The sequence below is a fragment of the Sciurus vulgaris genome (genome assembly GCF_902686455.1).
Source record: "Sciurus vulgaris genome assembly, chromosome: 2".
NCBI classification, from domain to species: Eukaryota; Metazoa; Chordata; class Mammalia; order Rodentia; family Sciuridae; genus Sciurus; species Sciurus vulgaris.
Genome location: NC_136462.1, coordinates 203,166,626 through 203,180,687, shown reverse-complemented (window position 1 = coordinate 203,180,687; position 14,062 = coordinate 203,166,626). Strand labels below are relative to the sequence as shown.

Below are 14,062 nucleotides of genomic sequence, written 5' to 3'. Positions count from 1 at the left end.
CCACATTCCCAGAAAGAGTTGTATTTCTTTTTCTTTTTTTTTTTTTTTTTTGTTTAAAAAAATTTTTTTTTACTTGTAGATGGACACAATACCTTTATTTTATTTATTTTTATGTGGTGCTGAGGACAAACCCAGTGCCTCACACATGCTAGGCAAGTGCTCTGCTACTGAGCCCCAGCCCAGCACAAGAGTTGTTCTTAAGATATTGCACAGCTTTTTTACACATACAGCCACCATGAAATGCCCTTTGGTTTTGTGTACGGTTTTTGCAGAGTTCACCTTCAGAGAGCCATGCAATGGCATCGTGTCTCCCTAAGCATCCTCCACAGTCTGATGTCACCCAGTGGCTCAGCTTTCCAGAGGGCTCTGCTGCCTTGGCTGGAGTGAGCAGGCCACACAGTTGCTCCCAGTCCTGCAGGTGGTGTTGCTTATGGCTCAGCCTTGCAGGAGCCTGGGGAGCAGTGGGACCAGCTGGCTCTCATTGTCCCCGCACCAGTCTGGGAGAGGGGAGGCCATGCCCAGCTCAACAGTCCTTTCAGACTCCCTGAGGGGACATCCGTCCTCGGCAGGGTAAGTGCCTGGAGGTCGGGTGTGCTTGGCATCTCAGCATGGATGGCTTTGCAAACAGGTGTGAACCACAGTGCAGTGCCTTTCCGTGTCCTACAGTGGCCATTTTTGACTTTGTGCTGGGCACTCTTGAGCTGTGAATTCTACCTGGTCATCTCTACATGCCAGCAGGAGCTCACGTGAGCTATCAGGGCTGACGAACCAGGTCGGGCCACTGGGGCTGTGGGGTGATGGCTGCTCCTGAGGGGCAGCAGGATGTTGGAGGGACAGAAGAGGCCAGTGCCGACCTGTTGACCAGGCATGCTAGCATGCACTGAAGTCCTGGAGATGCAGCTTCAGGTGGGGTTTCCAACAGTGAGCCTTGCTGAAGAGCAGGCTTCCTTCCTGTTCATCCCTCAGGGTTACCATCTGCTTCCCTTTCCCCTGTTAGTTCTGGACTCAAGGGCCAGGCTCCAGTGGCAGGACCAGCACAAATGGGCATTCAGTGAAGGTTGACCTGGAAGGAGAGAGCACACGGAGGTGGCACCTGGGTGAAAGGAGACCCTGCCCTTCCCTCTGCCAGGGGAGGGGAGTGCTCCCTAGGCTGGTTCCCCCAACTTTCTGCAATCCTGACCATCCTCTTTGTCTCAGACACAGCACAGGCCACAGGTCTGCTGTGCTGGGACTTGATCTCAAATGGGCAAAACTTGATCCTTGGCTCCAGCCCATGTGGCAGGATGGTATGGACAAGGGTGTGGACCAGTCCAGGCTCTGCAGAAAGGGGACACATGGACCCATGCAGCTGGCCTAACTTGGGCATGTGGAAGGGAAAGCTGTGAGACCAGCTCTTTTGTTCACACAAGATATTCTCTCTGTGCTGGAAAACTGGATTCAGTCATATTCAAGGGCACCCAACTGCCCTACCCAGAAGTGACTGGGTTTGGTGTGGACCAGCTGGGGTCCTATGCTGGCACTTCTTGTCACTTAGAACACTGCAGATGGCAGGAGAGGAATTCAGCCCCACGTAGGTGTTGAGATGCTGAGAGGCATGTGTGTGTAGGCTGGCCAGGATGGCACATCTCATCATGCCCAAAGGTTGGACTCTGTAAAGAACAGTCCACAGTCTAACAGTCAAACGCCAGAGAGCAGTTCGGCAGGTGCCCAGAGCAGTGAGTCTCTCTGGATGTGACACATGTTCAACAAAGTAACCACTCTGGACCTGTTACTGTTTGTACATTGTATCAAGTGATGTTAACAAGTTGTCTGAGTGTGCTCTTCAGTTAGAAATCTTGGAAAAATAAAACTTCCTACTGCAAAAAAAAAAAAAAAAAAAAAAAAAGGCTAACCCATTTTGGTTATCAAAGCCACACAACTCCAGGTTGACGTTTTGTGCTTTAATGTTCTGTAGTCAAATGAAAGCATACTTCAACCAACACTGAGGCCACTGCCTCACCAGCCCAAAGGTGTGTCTTCCCCTCCAGTCCCTCATTTGGTCTTTTTGCAAGTTGCTAGAATTACAAAAATAACCACTATAAATTCTCTGTATCTGGTATATAAAAACTGAGCAAAAAGTATCTCAGTAGTTGTTACCTAAAAACAAAACATCTCAGAAAAAATACAACACAGGTTTAATTTCTGCAGTATTTTTTCTCATATAAAACACTAGTAAAATAGGCTTCTTAAAAATTAAATAGTGAAATATCAACCAAATTATATACATCGTTACAGTACAAGTGAATGAGAAAAACATCCAGTTCTTAGTCTCCCAGGTAGGGAGTGGGGCATGTGGTGACTTGGGCCACACGCTCCTGATGCCTCTGTGGGGCCGAGGAGAGGTTCTGAGGGACGAGCAAACGCAGAGCAGTCCCAGGGAAGGCTAGCACTGTGGCCTTTCTGATGAGAGTGGAGACCGTGTTATTGCTTGCTAATTGGCAGCCTTCTCCTGGCCCCTCGCCCGTGCTCTCCTCCACGCCATGCGGCACAGGTGGCGCTGACCCCGGAGAAGACAGACGTGGACTTGGTGGCCTCAACGTCCAAGAGGGTTGGTCCTGGTCCTTGGGGCCCCCAGGGACCCTGGTGGTCTGACAACATGGTGGGAGCCTCCACAGCTTCCCTGCAGATGGCCACGTTTACCCAGGGGCCTGAGGGCAGGCAGTAGGGCTTGCAGCTCAGATGACTCTGCTGCTGGGCCGTGGTGTCTATGTTCGGCGCCGCTTGGCAGCGCTGGGGCTGGAGGGGTTACTGTTTGCGGTCAGAACTTTGTCAGTGACCCGGCTGCGCTTCCGCTTGTCCGCCCCGTCTTTACACCCCAAGTCTGAGGAGCTCTTCTCTTTGTCTTTGCTGGGTTTTTCTGTTGATTTCCCCAAGCTCCCTGAAGATGAAAAAACTGAGAAACAAAATCATTTGGCTGAAGACAGAATACCCAGAATCTCATTTTGTCTTCTTCTTCAGTTAGAAAACTGGAATCTACACAAGACCCTCTGACCCCGGCAGGCGTCCCCCTGGGTGGGGAGCCCCTTACACGAGGCCTGAAGAGGGGCCTCCCGACCGAGAGCCTCGGGGCGTCCTGCGCTCAGGCGTCCAGGCTCCGCCACGCCGTCAGGAGAGGAGCAGCCGAGCCCACGGCTCCTGCACTTTCCTTTGCTGCGGGGAACGCTGTCAGGATTCCTCCTGCACTGAGATGACCCTCCGTCCTGCAGACTTTACGGCCACCTGACTGCGCCCTGCGTGAGGGAGGCCTTTCGGGGAGGGAGACGGGGTGCTGTGCTCCAGAGGGCACGGGGCAGGGCAGGGGGCTCCACACTTACCGTCGTCAGCCCCACCGTGGGGGTCCACGTCTTCCTTCATCTCCTCTTTCATTTCCTCTTCGATGACCACTTTTCCTGTGGAGGAGACAGCTGACCTTCACTGGAAACCCACGGTGGCGGCCAGCGCTGGGGATGGTTGGGCCAGGACTGCCCCGACTCTGGCTGCCCACACAGGCGGCAGCATCCGTCACACAGGTGCTCTTGAACACCCACCCCCACTTCGCCCCCCCCAGGCCCCCAGACCACCCACATGCAGGTGGAGGCAGGATACCCCTGAAGGTCCCTGGCCTTCACTGTGACCTCCCATCCCTGGCTCAGGCCCCACCTTTTCTACTCCCAGACCAAACCTCTGTGGAGCCTCACCTTCTCGGACTTCCTGAATGATCTCTTCTGGAAGGACAAAATTCCTCTCTGGATTTGGGAATGGAAGAATCTCAGACTCGTGCTGATGGCAAATACAGCATTTTGTAAAATAAAAAACCAAAACACAGTGTTAGCAGGTGGTAAAGACATGCGAGAGCTGCTCGGGAGCAGCCAGCAAGTGCTGTGGTTGCTGAGCTGAGCAGGAAGGGCCCAGGGTACTGACCCTGCTTTCCTTTTGCCGGCAGAATCCAGCACAATCTGGGTTGGCAAACAGACCAGGGAGTGACAGGTGGGCACAGGCTCCTCAGGCAGCCAAGGGAAAAAAGGGGCCGTGCCACTGCAGCGCCGGGAGCAGCAGTCCTGCGACACACTGGCCAGCTGACCCCGTGCTTCCTTGAAAGAGAATGAGTCCCAAGGCCAGTCCCTGCCCACCTGGTGCCAGTAGGAAGGCCACGTGTGTAGAAGCCCAGCGAGGATGGCGAGTGGGGAGGTCGCCAAGCAGAGTGGGCTTCCACGTGTCTTGCACGTCCCACATACCAGAGGGGACAGGGACCTGAGAACACAAGGCCTTTGGACCAAGGGAATGAGATGCCACGAAGTTCCCTGAATGGGACAAGATCGGAGAGGGACTCCACTGGCAGCTCGGGTGCTGCGTGGAAGTTGGGTGTTTAGCCCAAGTTTATCCATCAATGTGGGTGTGCCAGACAAGGGGACAGGTCCCTTCTTCTAGTCTTTTCTGCTCTCAGAAGCTGCTGTAGAAATAAGATGGGGGCAGCTGTCCCAGATGGTGAATGGAAGTTCCCAGAAGGTCACTGTGCCCTCTGAGCAAGCCCCTGTGCCGATCTCAGCCCAGAGCTTTGTCTTCCCTAGACAGACACAGTGTGGCACTCATCTCTGTACCTGGGCAGGAAGCATCTCGGGAGCAGGTGCCCCAAGGAACCCCACAACACAACTGGGCAAACTGCTGGTCCTGGGGAGTCCAGAGAGAGAGAGGGGCTTCTGATCCTGCAGGTGGTGACCAGGAACATGCTCACTGTGCAGGCAGGAATGAGTCTGCTGCAGAGGACCTCACAGATGGCTACACCTGGACTACAGGTGCTGGTCACCTGCTGCAAGCTCCCTGCTGGGCTCAGAATGCCTTCAGTGTGAGCTGCAACTGGCAACCACCACCCAGGGTTTAAGGGCATTCCTTCCAGCTCCCTACAGCTACAGAAAGGGGGCACCTGGGACTTGCCCAAGGCCAACAGGCAGTGTGTACACAAATCTTGCAAGGACTAGTGTGCTATGAGTCCAGCCAGGAAGCATGGATCTCCTTTTACCAGCACAGCTCTCCTGGTCCCTTGACCCCAACCCACCTGACACTGCAGGTATTCTCACCTGATACCTGCCTTTCCTCTGCCAAGAACACCCACTTGTCCATTGGCCACTCTGGTTATTCAACTAACCTACTTGCCCGTCAGACACTGCCAGCTCTGAGTTCTGTGAGGATGGGGGCTCGATGTGCCTCATTTCCACAGAAGCCACCATATTCACCTTAGTGCGACTCAGATAAGTTCACCTCCCACCTAAAACACTTTTGGGACTCCCAGAAGATTGACAACAGCAAGGGGTCCATGCACCCTGAGTTCCTATGGCCAAAGCCCCTGCTTGGGGTCTCAGGTGCCCACTTACTCCCTGGAATTTGTGCTCATTGGTTGGACCACCCCTGCTGTTCTGCTCAGCAAACACCTAGGAAGTGAGCAGGGTGCACCCCCTGCTCATTGGGCCTGGCCTTCAGGGAACAAGGTGTGGGCTTCTTTTCTCCCCACCCTTCACCCAGCAATGGAGAGGGGTCCAGCTCACCAGTGCCTGCATGTCGTACATGGTGCTCAGATGGTCCCAAATGACCTTGGATGGGACCTGCCGCCCAATATTCTGGCTGAATTTGTCCCGGATACAAATCATGTGGAAGTGTCGGTTTACCCCTATGGAAGGAGAAGCAGGACAGTAGGTAAAGGGGAAGAGGGAGGCAGTGCCCTGTCCTGGGGAATGAAGGGGCAATAGGGGGCTGGGAGGGGAGAGGGGTATTAGTGGGGAGGTTAGTGGGGAGGGTAGTGAGTGGCAGGAATGGGCAGAGGTTGGTGGAGGTGATGTAGGAAGGGCAGCAGTGCACAAGGGGAAGGGCAGGGCTATGGCCGGCAAAGGGACATCAAGGGGGCCGGGAACTGTGGGCACAGGAGCAGATGTCAGAGGTGTCCCTGGCAGCGGGGGGGGGGGGGGGGGGTGGGTGGGTGTGTGTGTGTGTGTGTGTGTGTGTGTGTGTGTGTGTGTGTGTGTGTGTATGCATGCTCAGGGAGTGGGGGCGGGGTGTCCGAGAACAGCCGGTATCTGGGGTAAATGGGGTAAGGAGGGCAAGTGTGTGTGTGTGTGTGGGGGGGGGCGGTCCTTGCGAATAGGGGTGACCAGGGGCTGAGTGCCAGGGACAAGGGTGTCCCTGGGAAAGCCGGGTCCTGGGGGTGTCCAGGGTCAGCGGGGTCCGGGGCAGGGGAGTCCCCAGGCGGCGGGGTCCAGGGGGTGTCCAGGGTCAGCGGGGTCCCGGGGCAGGGGTGTCCCCGGGCGGCGGGGTCCAGGGGCAGGGGTATCCGCGGGCGGCGGGGTCCAGGAGCAGGGGTCCCGGGGCGGCGGGGTCCAGGGGGTGTCCACGGTCGGCAGAGTCCCGGGGCAGGGGTGTCCCGGGGCGGCGGGGTCCAGGGGCAGGGGTGTCCAGGGTCAGTGGGGTCCCGGCAGCGTCCAGCGCGCGGTCGCAGGCCCCGCCCCGCCCGACGGTTGCGGCCGCCCCGCCCCCACGCGGGTCCGCGCCCGGCCTCACCGACGGGCTTGTGGCCCAGCATGGCGTGGAAGAGGCACACCTCCACCTCGGGGCTCCACACCACCGTCTCCTCCGCCGGGCTGGTGGCCGCTTCCCCCGGGCCCTTGTCGCCCGGGGCGCCCCCGCCGCCCACCTCGGCCTCCCCCATGGCCGCCGGGAGCGACCAGCGCCCGGCGCGAGCAGGCGCGGCCACGGGCTCCGCGCAGGCGTACTCGCGGGCGGGCGGGCGCGCGCCGGGCGCGCGCTCGCGCGCTCACGCGCCGCTTCGGCGCAGGCGCAGACGGGGCCTGCCTTCCTGCGCACGCCCGCGGCGCCCCCTGGCGGTGCCTTCCCTGCCGCACTCTGTCCGGCTCTGCGGGTTGCACGGGGCTGGTTCAGGGGCACTTAAAAAGCGTTTTTTTTTTTTTAAAGCGCGATAAGATAAAGAACACGGCATCAAAATAGTAAAAGGAAGGAAAAGTTGCGTGTCTAAAACGCTGCCAAAAAAGCGAAAAGATTAATAATTAATCTGATTAAAAAACTCAAAAGACGTGACTGAACATTTCTCTAAAGAAGATAGATGGCCCATGAGCACACGGAAAGATACTCGCCATCCCTGGTCCTTAGGGAAATACGAATCAAAACGACTTACTCGGGCATGTGCAAATACGTAACAATGAACCCCACCATTATACGATTGTATGCACTAGTGGAAAAGGGACATGCTCTTTCACATCCTCCTGGGAGACTAGAACAAGAAAACCTGATGAAACCATGTTGGGGAGGAGGTGGAGAAAGCGGGACCAGCGGGCACCCTGGGTGAGAATGTATGACTGGTGGCTGTCTTTGAAAGCTGTCAGTTCCTTAAAGGACTATGCATTGTTACCATAAGACCCAGCGGCTCTGTAGGTACCTACCAGAGATAAATGAAGACATTTATCTACACAAAGGCTGCTACAGGAATGTTCCAGAGCTCTCCCTAATGGCAGGAAGACAGAAGCAACCTAAGCTCTGATGACAATCGATGAATGGATAAAGGGTGATAAATCTAAACAGTGGAATATTACTCAACTCTGAAAAGGAGTGGAACACTGATACACTGCAACAGGGGTGAGTCTTGAAAGCATTGTGCTGAGTCAAAGAATCCAGACATAGCCGGGCGTGGTGGCACTGGGCCTCAGCAACTCAGCCAGGCCCTAGGCAACTTAGTGAGACTGTATCTCAAAATAAAAAACAAAAGTTGGGGGGGTTGGCTGGGGACGTGGTTCAGTGGTTAAGCACCCCTGGGTTCAATCCCTGTTACAAAAAAAGAAAAGAAGAGAAAAGAAATCTAGACACACAAACGCACATAACATAGGGCCCTTGGGGGAGGTGGGCTTGGGCAGTAATTGCTCGTGGGTACTGGGCTTCTTTTTAAGGGGTTGAAAATGCTCTAAAATTAGGTCGTGTTCAAGGCCGCACAGTGTGAGTAAAACCTGCCTTAAATGTACACCTGAAATGATGAATTCTAGGGTATGTAAATTACGCCTCAGGGAAGCTGTTAAAATACACCCCCCCCCCCCCCAATACAGTCACCGATTCCTGCAGGAGCGGGCTTCGGATTGGCTGAGATTGTGCTGGGCAGAGGGGCTCCCTCGGGCCAGCCCTCCCGGGCTCTGCTGGCCTTCCCTGCCTGCACACCCCTCCACCCGCAGCTTGGGGATGGAGCAGTGCTGGCTCCAACCCTAGTCCGGAGTTTCTTGGGTGTCAATTGCTGGCAGACTGTGAGGCTGAGTCTGGGTCAGCCTGGGTGGGGCCGAGGCTAGGCGGGGTCTGCGTGGAGTCTGAGGCGGGGCAAGGACTGGCAGAGTCCGGGCGGCGCTGAGATTGGGTGGAGCCTGGGCGGGGCGTACGGAACCGGCTCCAGGCCGGTGACCGCCTCAGTCCCGGCCAGCGAGCTCAAAGGCTCGGCCTGCCCTGCCCCGTCTGGTCCCGTGTGAGCTTCGCCCTCTGCTTTCCAAGGCCACTCTACCAAGGTCCTGCGGCAGACACCCACTGGCCATCTCCAGAGGGTGTAGACTCTGGGGTAAGGCTTCTGGGTCCTCCCAGCTGTGTGACCAGGGTACGCCTCTGAGCCTTCGCAGGGCTCAGTGTGCTCCTCTGTGCAGTGAGCCAACAGCAACCCAGTGCGGTGCGGAGGTACCAATGAGCTTGTTCGCTTGCCCTGGGCCTGGGCCTGTGCTGGTCACTCTTGGGTCTGGTTTCCTCCACTAACCAGGCTCAATCAACTTCAGTGAATGCTGCCCAGTGGCTCAGAGCTGGCCAACTATCTGGGCCCTGGGCCTCAGCTTCCCTGCTGAAGGGGCTGGTCCTCACAATCTGGAAGCAGAGGTGCTGGTGAGGCTGGTCCTCACAATCTGGAGGCTTTGTGAGAGACAGCTGTCCTGTGGAGTGGCCACGTGACTGGCATTCTGCCCCCAGCAGGGCCTGTGCTGACATCTGCCTGGTGGGCCTGTGGGACTTGTCCCAGCTGGGCCTGCAGGGTGAGGGTGACTCAGCCCACGGCCACTCAGGTCTGGAGATTGCAGCCCTTCCCGTTTTCGCTCCTTTCTGTTCCCTGGGCACCTGGGGCCCCTCCTTGACCAGGCTGGGCTCCGTGTGCACCTGGACTCTGACGACAGGTAAGACACTCCTTCAGTCTGGAGTGCCACCCTGGATACATCCTCCTTTGCACCCTGACTGGCAGTGCCTGGGCTGGGCCAGTGCTCCCCGCACTCTCCGTACCTGCGGTGTGAACGCGGCACTGAACCTGCAGGCACTCGGCTCCTTCCGTTACAGACAGATCCTGGAACGTGTCTGGCGACCAGACTTGATGCAGTCAGATGGCCTGGATGGTCTGGGCGAGAGGAAACATCCTTCAGCTTTACTTGACGCCACACCAGGTCCATGCGGAACGTGCTCCACGCCAGGTTGCAGGAAGGGGCACAACACTGTGGTGAGCTGCTTGGACTCTTTCCCCTGACGAGTCGTCTGACTCCCTGTTTGGACACATATGTGAGCACAGCTGGGGCCAGAGGCAGGCACAACTGAGAAGTCCGAGCCCAAGAGGAGCTGTGCCCGTGGGCGTTCTAGATTCCTGGTGACTGCTTTCGGACAACGGACTTGGAGCCATGTCCTGGGAGCCTCGGCTTCCAGGGACTCCTTCAGGATCAGTAGTTCCAAATAAGGTCGGGGAGAAAGGTTATAAGGTCAAGTATAGCAGTCTGGAGGGGGGTAGTGCAAGGGCCTGAGCCTGTGTGTGTCTGAGGGGACCCTGCTGGAGGAGAGCCCTCTGGGCCACCGAGTGGGGAGCAGGGGGACAAATCCCTCCTTGCCGACAGTTGCGTCCACCCTGATTGTTCAGGCAAGCAGAGGCCATTATCCAGGGATGAAAGTGTGGGTGGCTAGGCAGGAGTTGTTTGGGTTGTTTATTGAGCACCTACTGTGTGCCCAGGCCAGGGCTGCGGCAGGACTTCAGAGAGACCATGGGTTGCAGGGGAAGCTCACCCTGAGCACATGTGGATCTCAGTACACAAAGGCCTCTGGATCTAGGCAGTCTGGCACCACCAGGTGTCCTTGGGTACCTCAAAGGCCTGGATTCTGGTAGGGGTCAGCTAAGACCAGAGAGCTTTCCCTGGAAGTTCTGGGCCAATTAGACCTCCAGGGCTCTTGGGGGACCCTGCAAGGGTTGGGGGGGTGAAGGGCAGAGGCATCCTCCAATAAAAAAAAAAAAAAAAAATCGAATGTCTCTTTGATGTGATGGCAGGCATGGAGGGCCAGATGCAACCTGCACAGGACAGCTGGGGTGCCTCAGCCTTAGGGCCAAACGCCCACGGCACACAGAGCAGGAGCGCCATGCAGGCAGCAGCGCCTGGTGGCTGGGGGCGTCAGATGGGTCCGCCCTGGCTGCCAGGAGAGGTCTTTGAAGGGGTTGGGCATCAGGTGCATGACGGCGGGGTGGCGAGTTGGCATACCTGTGAGGTTAGCAGCAGAGAAGCCATCCTAGGAGCAAGAAGTGGAAGGAGTCCAAAGACATGGACGAATGAGACAGAGCACTTTGAGAAGAAGTCAGCCGTCTAGCCAGAACCTAACTCTTTCCTCTCTGTGTGCTATGCAAGTCGAGCGAGGCCATCAGTGTGTCCACACCTGCAGTCCCATGAGGACAACCGTGTGTCACACCTGCAGTCCCAGCAGCTTGAGAGGCTGAGAGGGGAGGATGGCAAACTCGAGACCAGCTTCAGCAATTTAGGGAGACCTTCTCAAAATAAAAGATAGAAGGGCTGGGGAGGCGGCTCAGTGGTAAGGTGCTCCTGGTTCAATCCCCAGTAACCCCCACCTTCCAAAAAAGAGAGAAAACAGCAGCTCCGCAGGCTGCAGTGACAGATGGGGTGCTGCACAGCCCCCTCCCGTGCATCCTTGGCGTGAGGTGGTTTTCGAACCACACGAGTGAGGTGTCTATTCAGAAAAGTGCACAAGAAGTTCTAATGGGGGACCTCTTCCTACTCTGAGCCCCTCATCTTTCCCAGCAAACGAGAGGGGATGTCGCCTAATTATATCTTCTCTTCCACCTCTTTTCTTTTCTTTTCCTTTTTTTTTTGTTACCGGGGATCGGACCTGGGGCACTTAATCACTGAGCTACATCCACTGCCCCCTTTTTACATTTTACGTAGAGACAGGGTCTTACTAAGTCCCCTAGGGCTTCATTCACTTGTTGAGGCTGGCTTTTAAATCACAATCCTGCCTCAGCCTCCTGAGCAGCTGGGATTATGGGCCTGGTCACCATGCCGGCTCCACTTTCTTCTAGCTTGGGAAAACTAACGTGATTAAGGTTCCAATATAAATATTCGTTTTCTCCAAAGAAGCCTGTGGTCTTAGAGAAATTAAAATGTAGGCTTCAGAGGACCCACTGGCCCTAGGACCCCACCTTGCAGTGTCCCCAGCCTCAGCCCGGCTTGCAGCTATACATCAGGCCTGCAGGGGGTGCTTCCCACCCACTGCTTGGACCCAGCCACTATTCTGTCTCTGAGAGTGGCAGGCAGGAGTCCCGTGAGGGCGCAGCCATCCGGGCATTTGGAGGTCCTGTTCCGTGGAGCCTGGCCTCCCCAGGGCCATTCTCGTCATTTAAAAAAAAGAAAATCTGTGGCTGGGCATGGTGGTGCATGTCTGTGATCCCAGCTTCCCAGGAGGCTGAGGCTGGGGGCTTGGCAGGTTGAGGCCAGCCTGGGCAAGTTAGTGAGACCCTTCTTAGAATAAAAAAGACTAGGGATGTGGCTCAGTGGGAGAGAGCTTGCCCAGCATGGTGAGGCCCCGGGCTCCATCTCCAGGACTGGAAGCAGAACGAGACAAAACACAACACCCAAGGAGGAAAGGCCGCTCTTGGACCCAGGCCTGTGAGCACATGCCGTGACTGTGCCCGGCGAGGCCCAGCGGCGGCCCAGGGTTGCTGATTTGAGGAGTGACGCCAGCCACTGCCAGCGCCTCCTTCGTTGCCTGGGCAGGGTGGGTGTGCCAGGTCCAGCTGCTTTTGTCATCTCTTGCTCTTTGGGGGAGAGCGAGGCTTGTGTTTCCTGACTGCTGCGCCAGGTGTGTCCCCGAGTCCTTTGTCATAGCCCTCTGTTATGAAGGGCCGGGCTCTGCTGGGAGAGTCTCACCTGTGTCCTGAGTGTCACCTGTGTCCCATACGCCAGCGAGTGAGAAGGCTCTGCTCGCTCTGGGTCAGTGGCTTCCTGATGTGTGTCCTTTACGGCTCGCAGAAAGCCTTCTGTTGCACACTTCTTGCCCCGGCCGGGGGGAATCTGTGCTCAGGAGTGTGGGGTCACTGTTTGCTGTACCGGGTGGAGAGCCAGGTTTGCCCTCTGCCCCATGACCCCAGAGCACCACTCCCTCTCCCTTCTGGAAGTGGCGAGTCAGGGACAACCCTCCATCATCCCAGCCCAGGATGACTGGGTCTCTTTCCCATGACCCCTGGGAAGCCTTGGCTGCCTCCCTTAGACCCAGGGGCATGGGGTGACCAAGGGCAGTAGAAAGAGAGCTGAGGTCTGGGACCATCTGGAGGCTGCTGCTGGAGGCGGCTGCAGTCCTGAGGGGTGGGTGCAGCCTCAGCCTCCGCGGGCTCTCAGCCCCTGACCACAGAGCCAGCAGTTACAGCTGACTTCAGAGGCTCCTTCCCTGCCCAGGCTCGGCCCCAGCCCAGCAGTGCTCTGCTGACAGGGCGAAGATGACTGCGGGAGGCAGGGTCCCTGTTAGGTGTTCAGTCTAACTCTCTGCTCCCTGGGTCCCTTAGCACCTGGGGACAGTCGCACCTCTGAAATATGGCCACAGAGCACCCTGGCCCTGCCCAGGCGGCTTGCCATCCCAGGCTCAGCTCAGCTCCAAGGGGACTAAGGATGGCTCAAGGTGTTTTCAACAGACAGAAACTTTTCCATTGATTCTGCTTCCAGAGGCCAGCTCTGCTTTCTTTGTGCACACGTGGTGGACAAAAGTGATTCTTTAGGTTGATGTTCTTCTAAAAAGTCACTCTGAAATAAAAGTTCCTTCTGCCCCAGCCCTGCCCCTGTGGCAGCTCTGCAGCAGCGTGGCTTTGGCTCTGGTCTCTGTCCACTGCAGGGGAAGTTGGGGGTGGAGGGCTGATTTGGTGTGTGCCAATTGCAGCCCAAGCCCTTCTCCAAGGAGGAGAAGGGAACCAGCAGCAGCACCTGGCCACACTGTAGCAGAGGGTGGCATCTCAACCCTGAGATCAGGGAACGATATCAGAGCTTCCCAAGGGAGCAGGGTGCTCCCCAGTGCCTGAGGGACTTGGAGCCAGAGCGACGTGTACCCTGGGCCAGCAGCACTGGTACGTGAAGACCACTTCACCGAGAAGCGACAGGAACCAGGAGTTCCAGTCCTGCCCACGACTTGGGAGGTCACTGTGCATGTGCACCTGGGCCAGTCAGCTGACCAGAGAGAGGCCAGGTGGGATGCAGAGACTTGGGGGTGTGCAAAAGCCACAGGTCTCTCAGGACAGGGGTGCAGAGAGCCAGTTTTTAGAGTCACAGACATGGGCGGCTTGTTGATGGACTTGTATTTCCTGCATGTTTTCGCAGACGACGACGTAGTATTTAAGTGCTGTCCGTCAGCCCGGTCACGGTCACCTGATAGGACAGAAAGGAAGCTTTGGATGTGCGGCCAAGAGAAGGCAGACGTCGTGGATCCCAGCAGCAGGAAGGCCACACTGCAGCAGGCTCAGGAGGCTGGGGTCTCAGAGGATGCCTGCCTCTCAGCCAGATGGGAGGGAGGGGCCCACACACACGTCGTGGTGTGGGCCAGGACCTGGCCGCAGCAGATGCCATAGCCTCCTGGGTGCCTGGCCCCCGGAGCTGCTGTGGTACTGATGCTCGATGATGTCTGACGTGGGGCAGAGCTCTGCCACATCTGTGCGGCAGCTGCTGTGTTCTCCCCCATATCTTCCCAGGGCAGCCTTTGCCTAGGGTTGGTTTAGGGGGTGATGGTTTTGACCTGC

At 56.9% G+C, this 14,062-nt stretch overlaps 1 protein-coding gene across 4 annotated transcripts; it reads right to left on the bottom strand.

Annotated features, from left to right (window-relative positions):
- Nucleotides 1-417: 417 nt before the first annotated feature.
- Nucleotides 418-6,776, bottom strand: MRGBP (MRG domain binding protein). 4 transcript variants are annotated; one of them, XR_013762049.1, is made up of 6 exons: nt 6,565-6,775; nt 5,559-5,680; nt 3,717-3,798; nt 3,354-3,428; nt 3,068-3,189; nt 2,792-2,932 (listed from the first exon to the last, which is right to left on the bottom strand). XR_013762049.1 is itself a non-coding variant. In XM_079128606.1 (5 exons), exons 1-5 carry the CDS (start codon nt 6,710-6,712, stop codon nt 969-971), a joined length of 522 nt encoding a protein of 173 aa, XP_078984732.1. In that variant the 5' UTR covers nt 6,713-6,776; the 3' UTR covers nt 418-968. The 4 variants fall into 4 exon arrangements, 2 of the variants coding, with proteins under 2 accessions (XP_078984732.1, XP_078984731.1); XM_079128606.1 differs by lacking the exons at nt 2,792-2,932; nt 3,068-3,189 and adding an exon at nt 418-1,063 and having other exon boundaries at nt 6,565-6,776; XM_079128605.1 differs by lacking the exon at nt 3,068-3,189 and having other exon boundaries at nt 1,926-2,932; nt 6,565-6,769.
- Nucleotides 6,777-14,062: the final 7,286 nt, after the last annotated feature.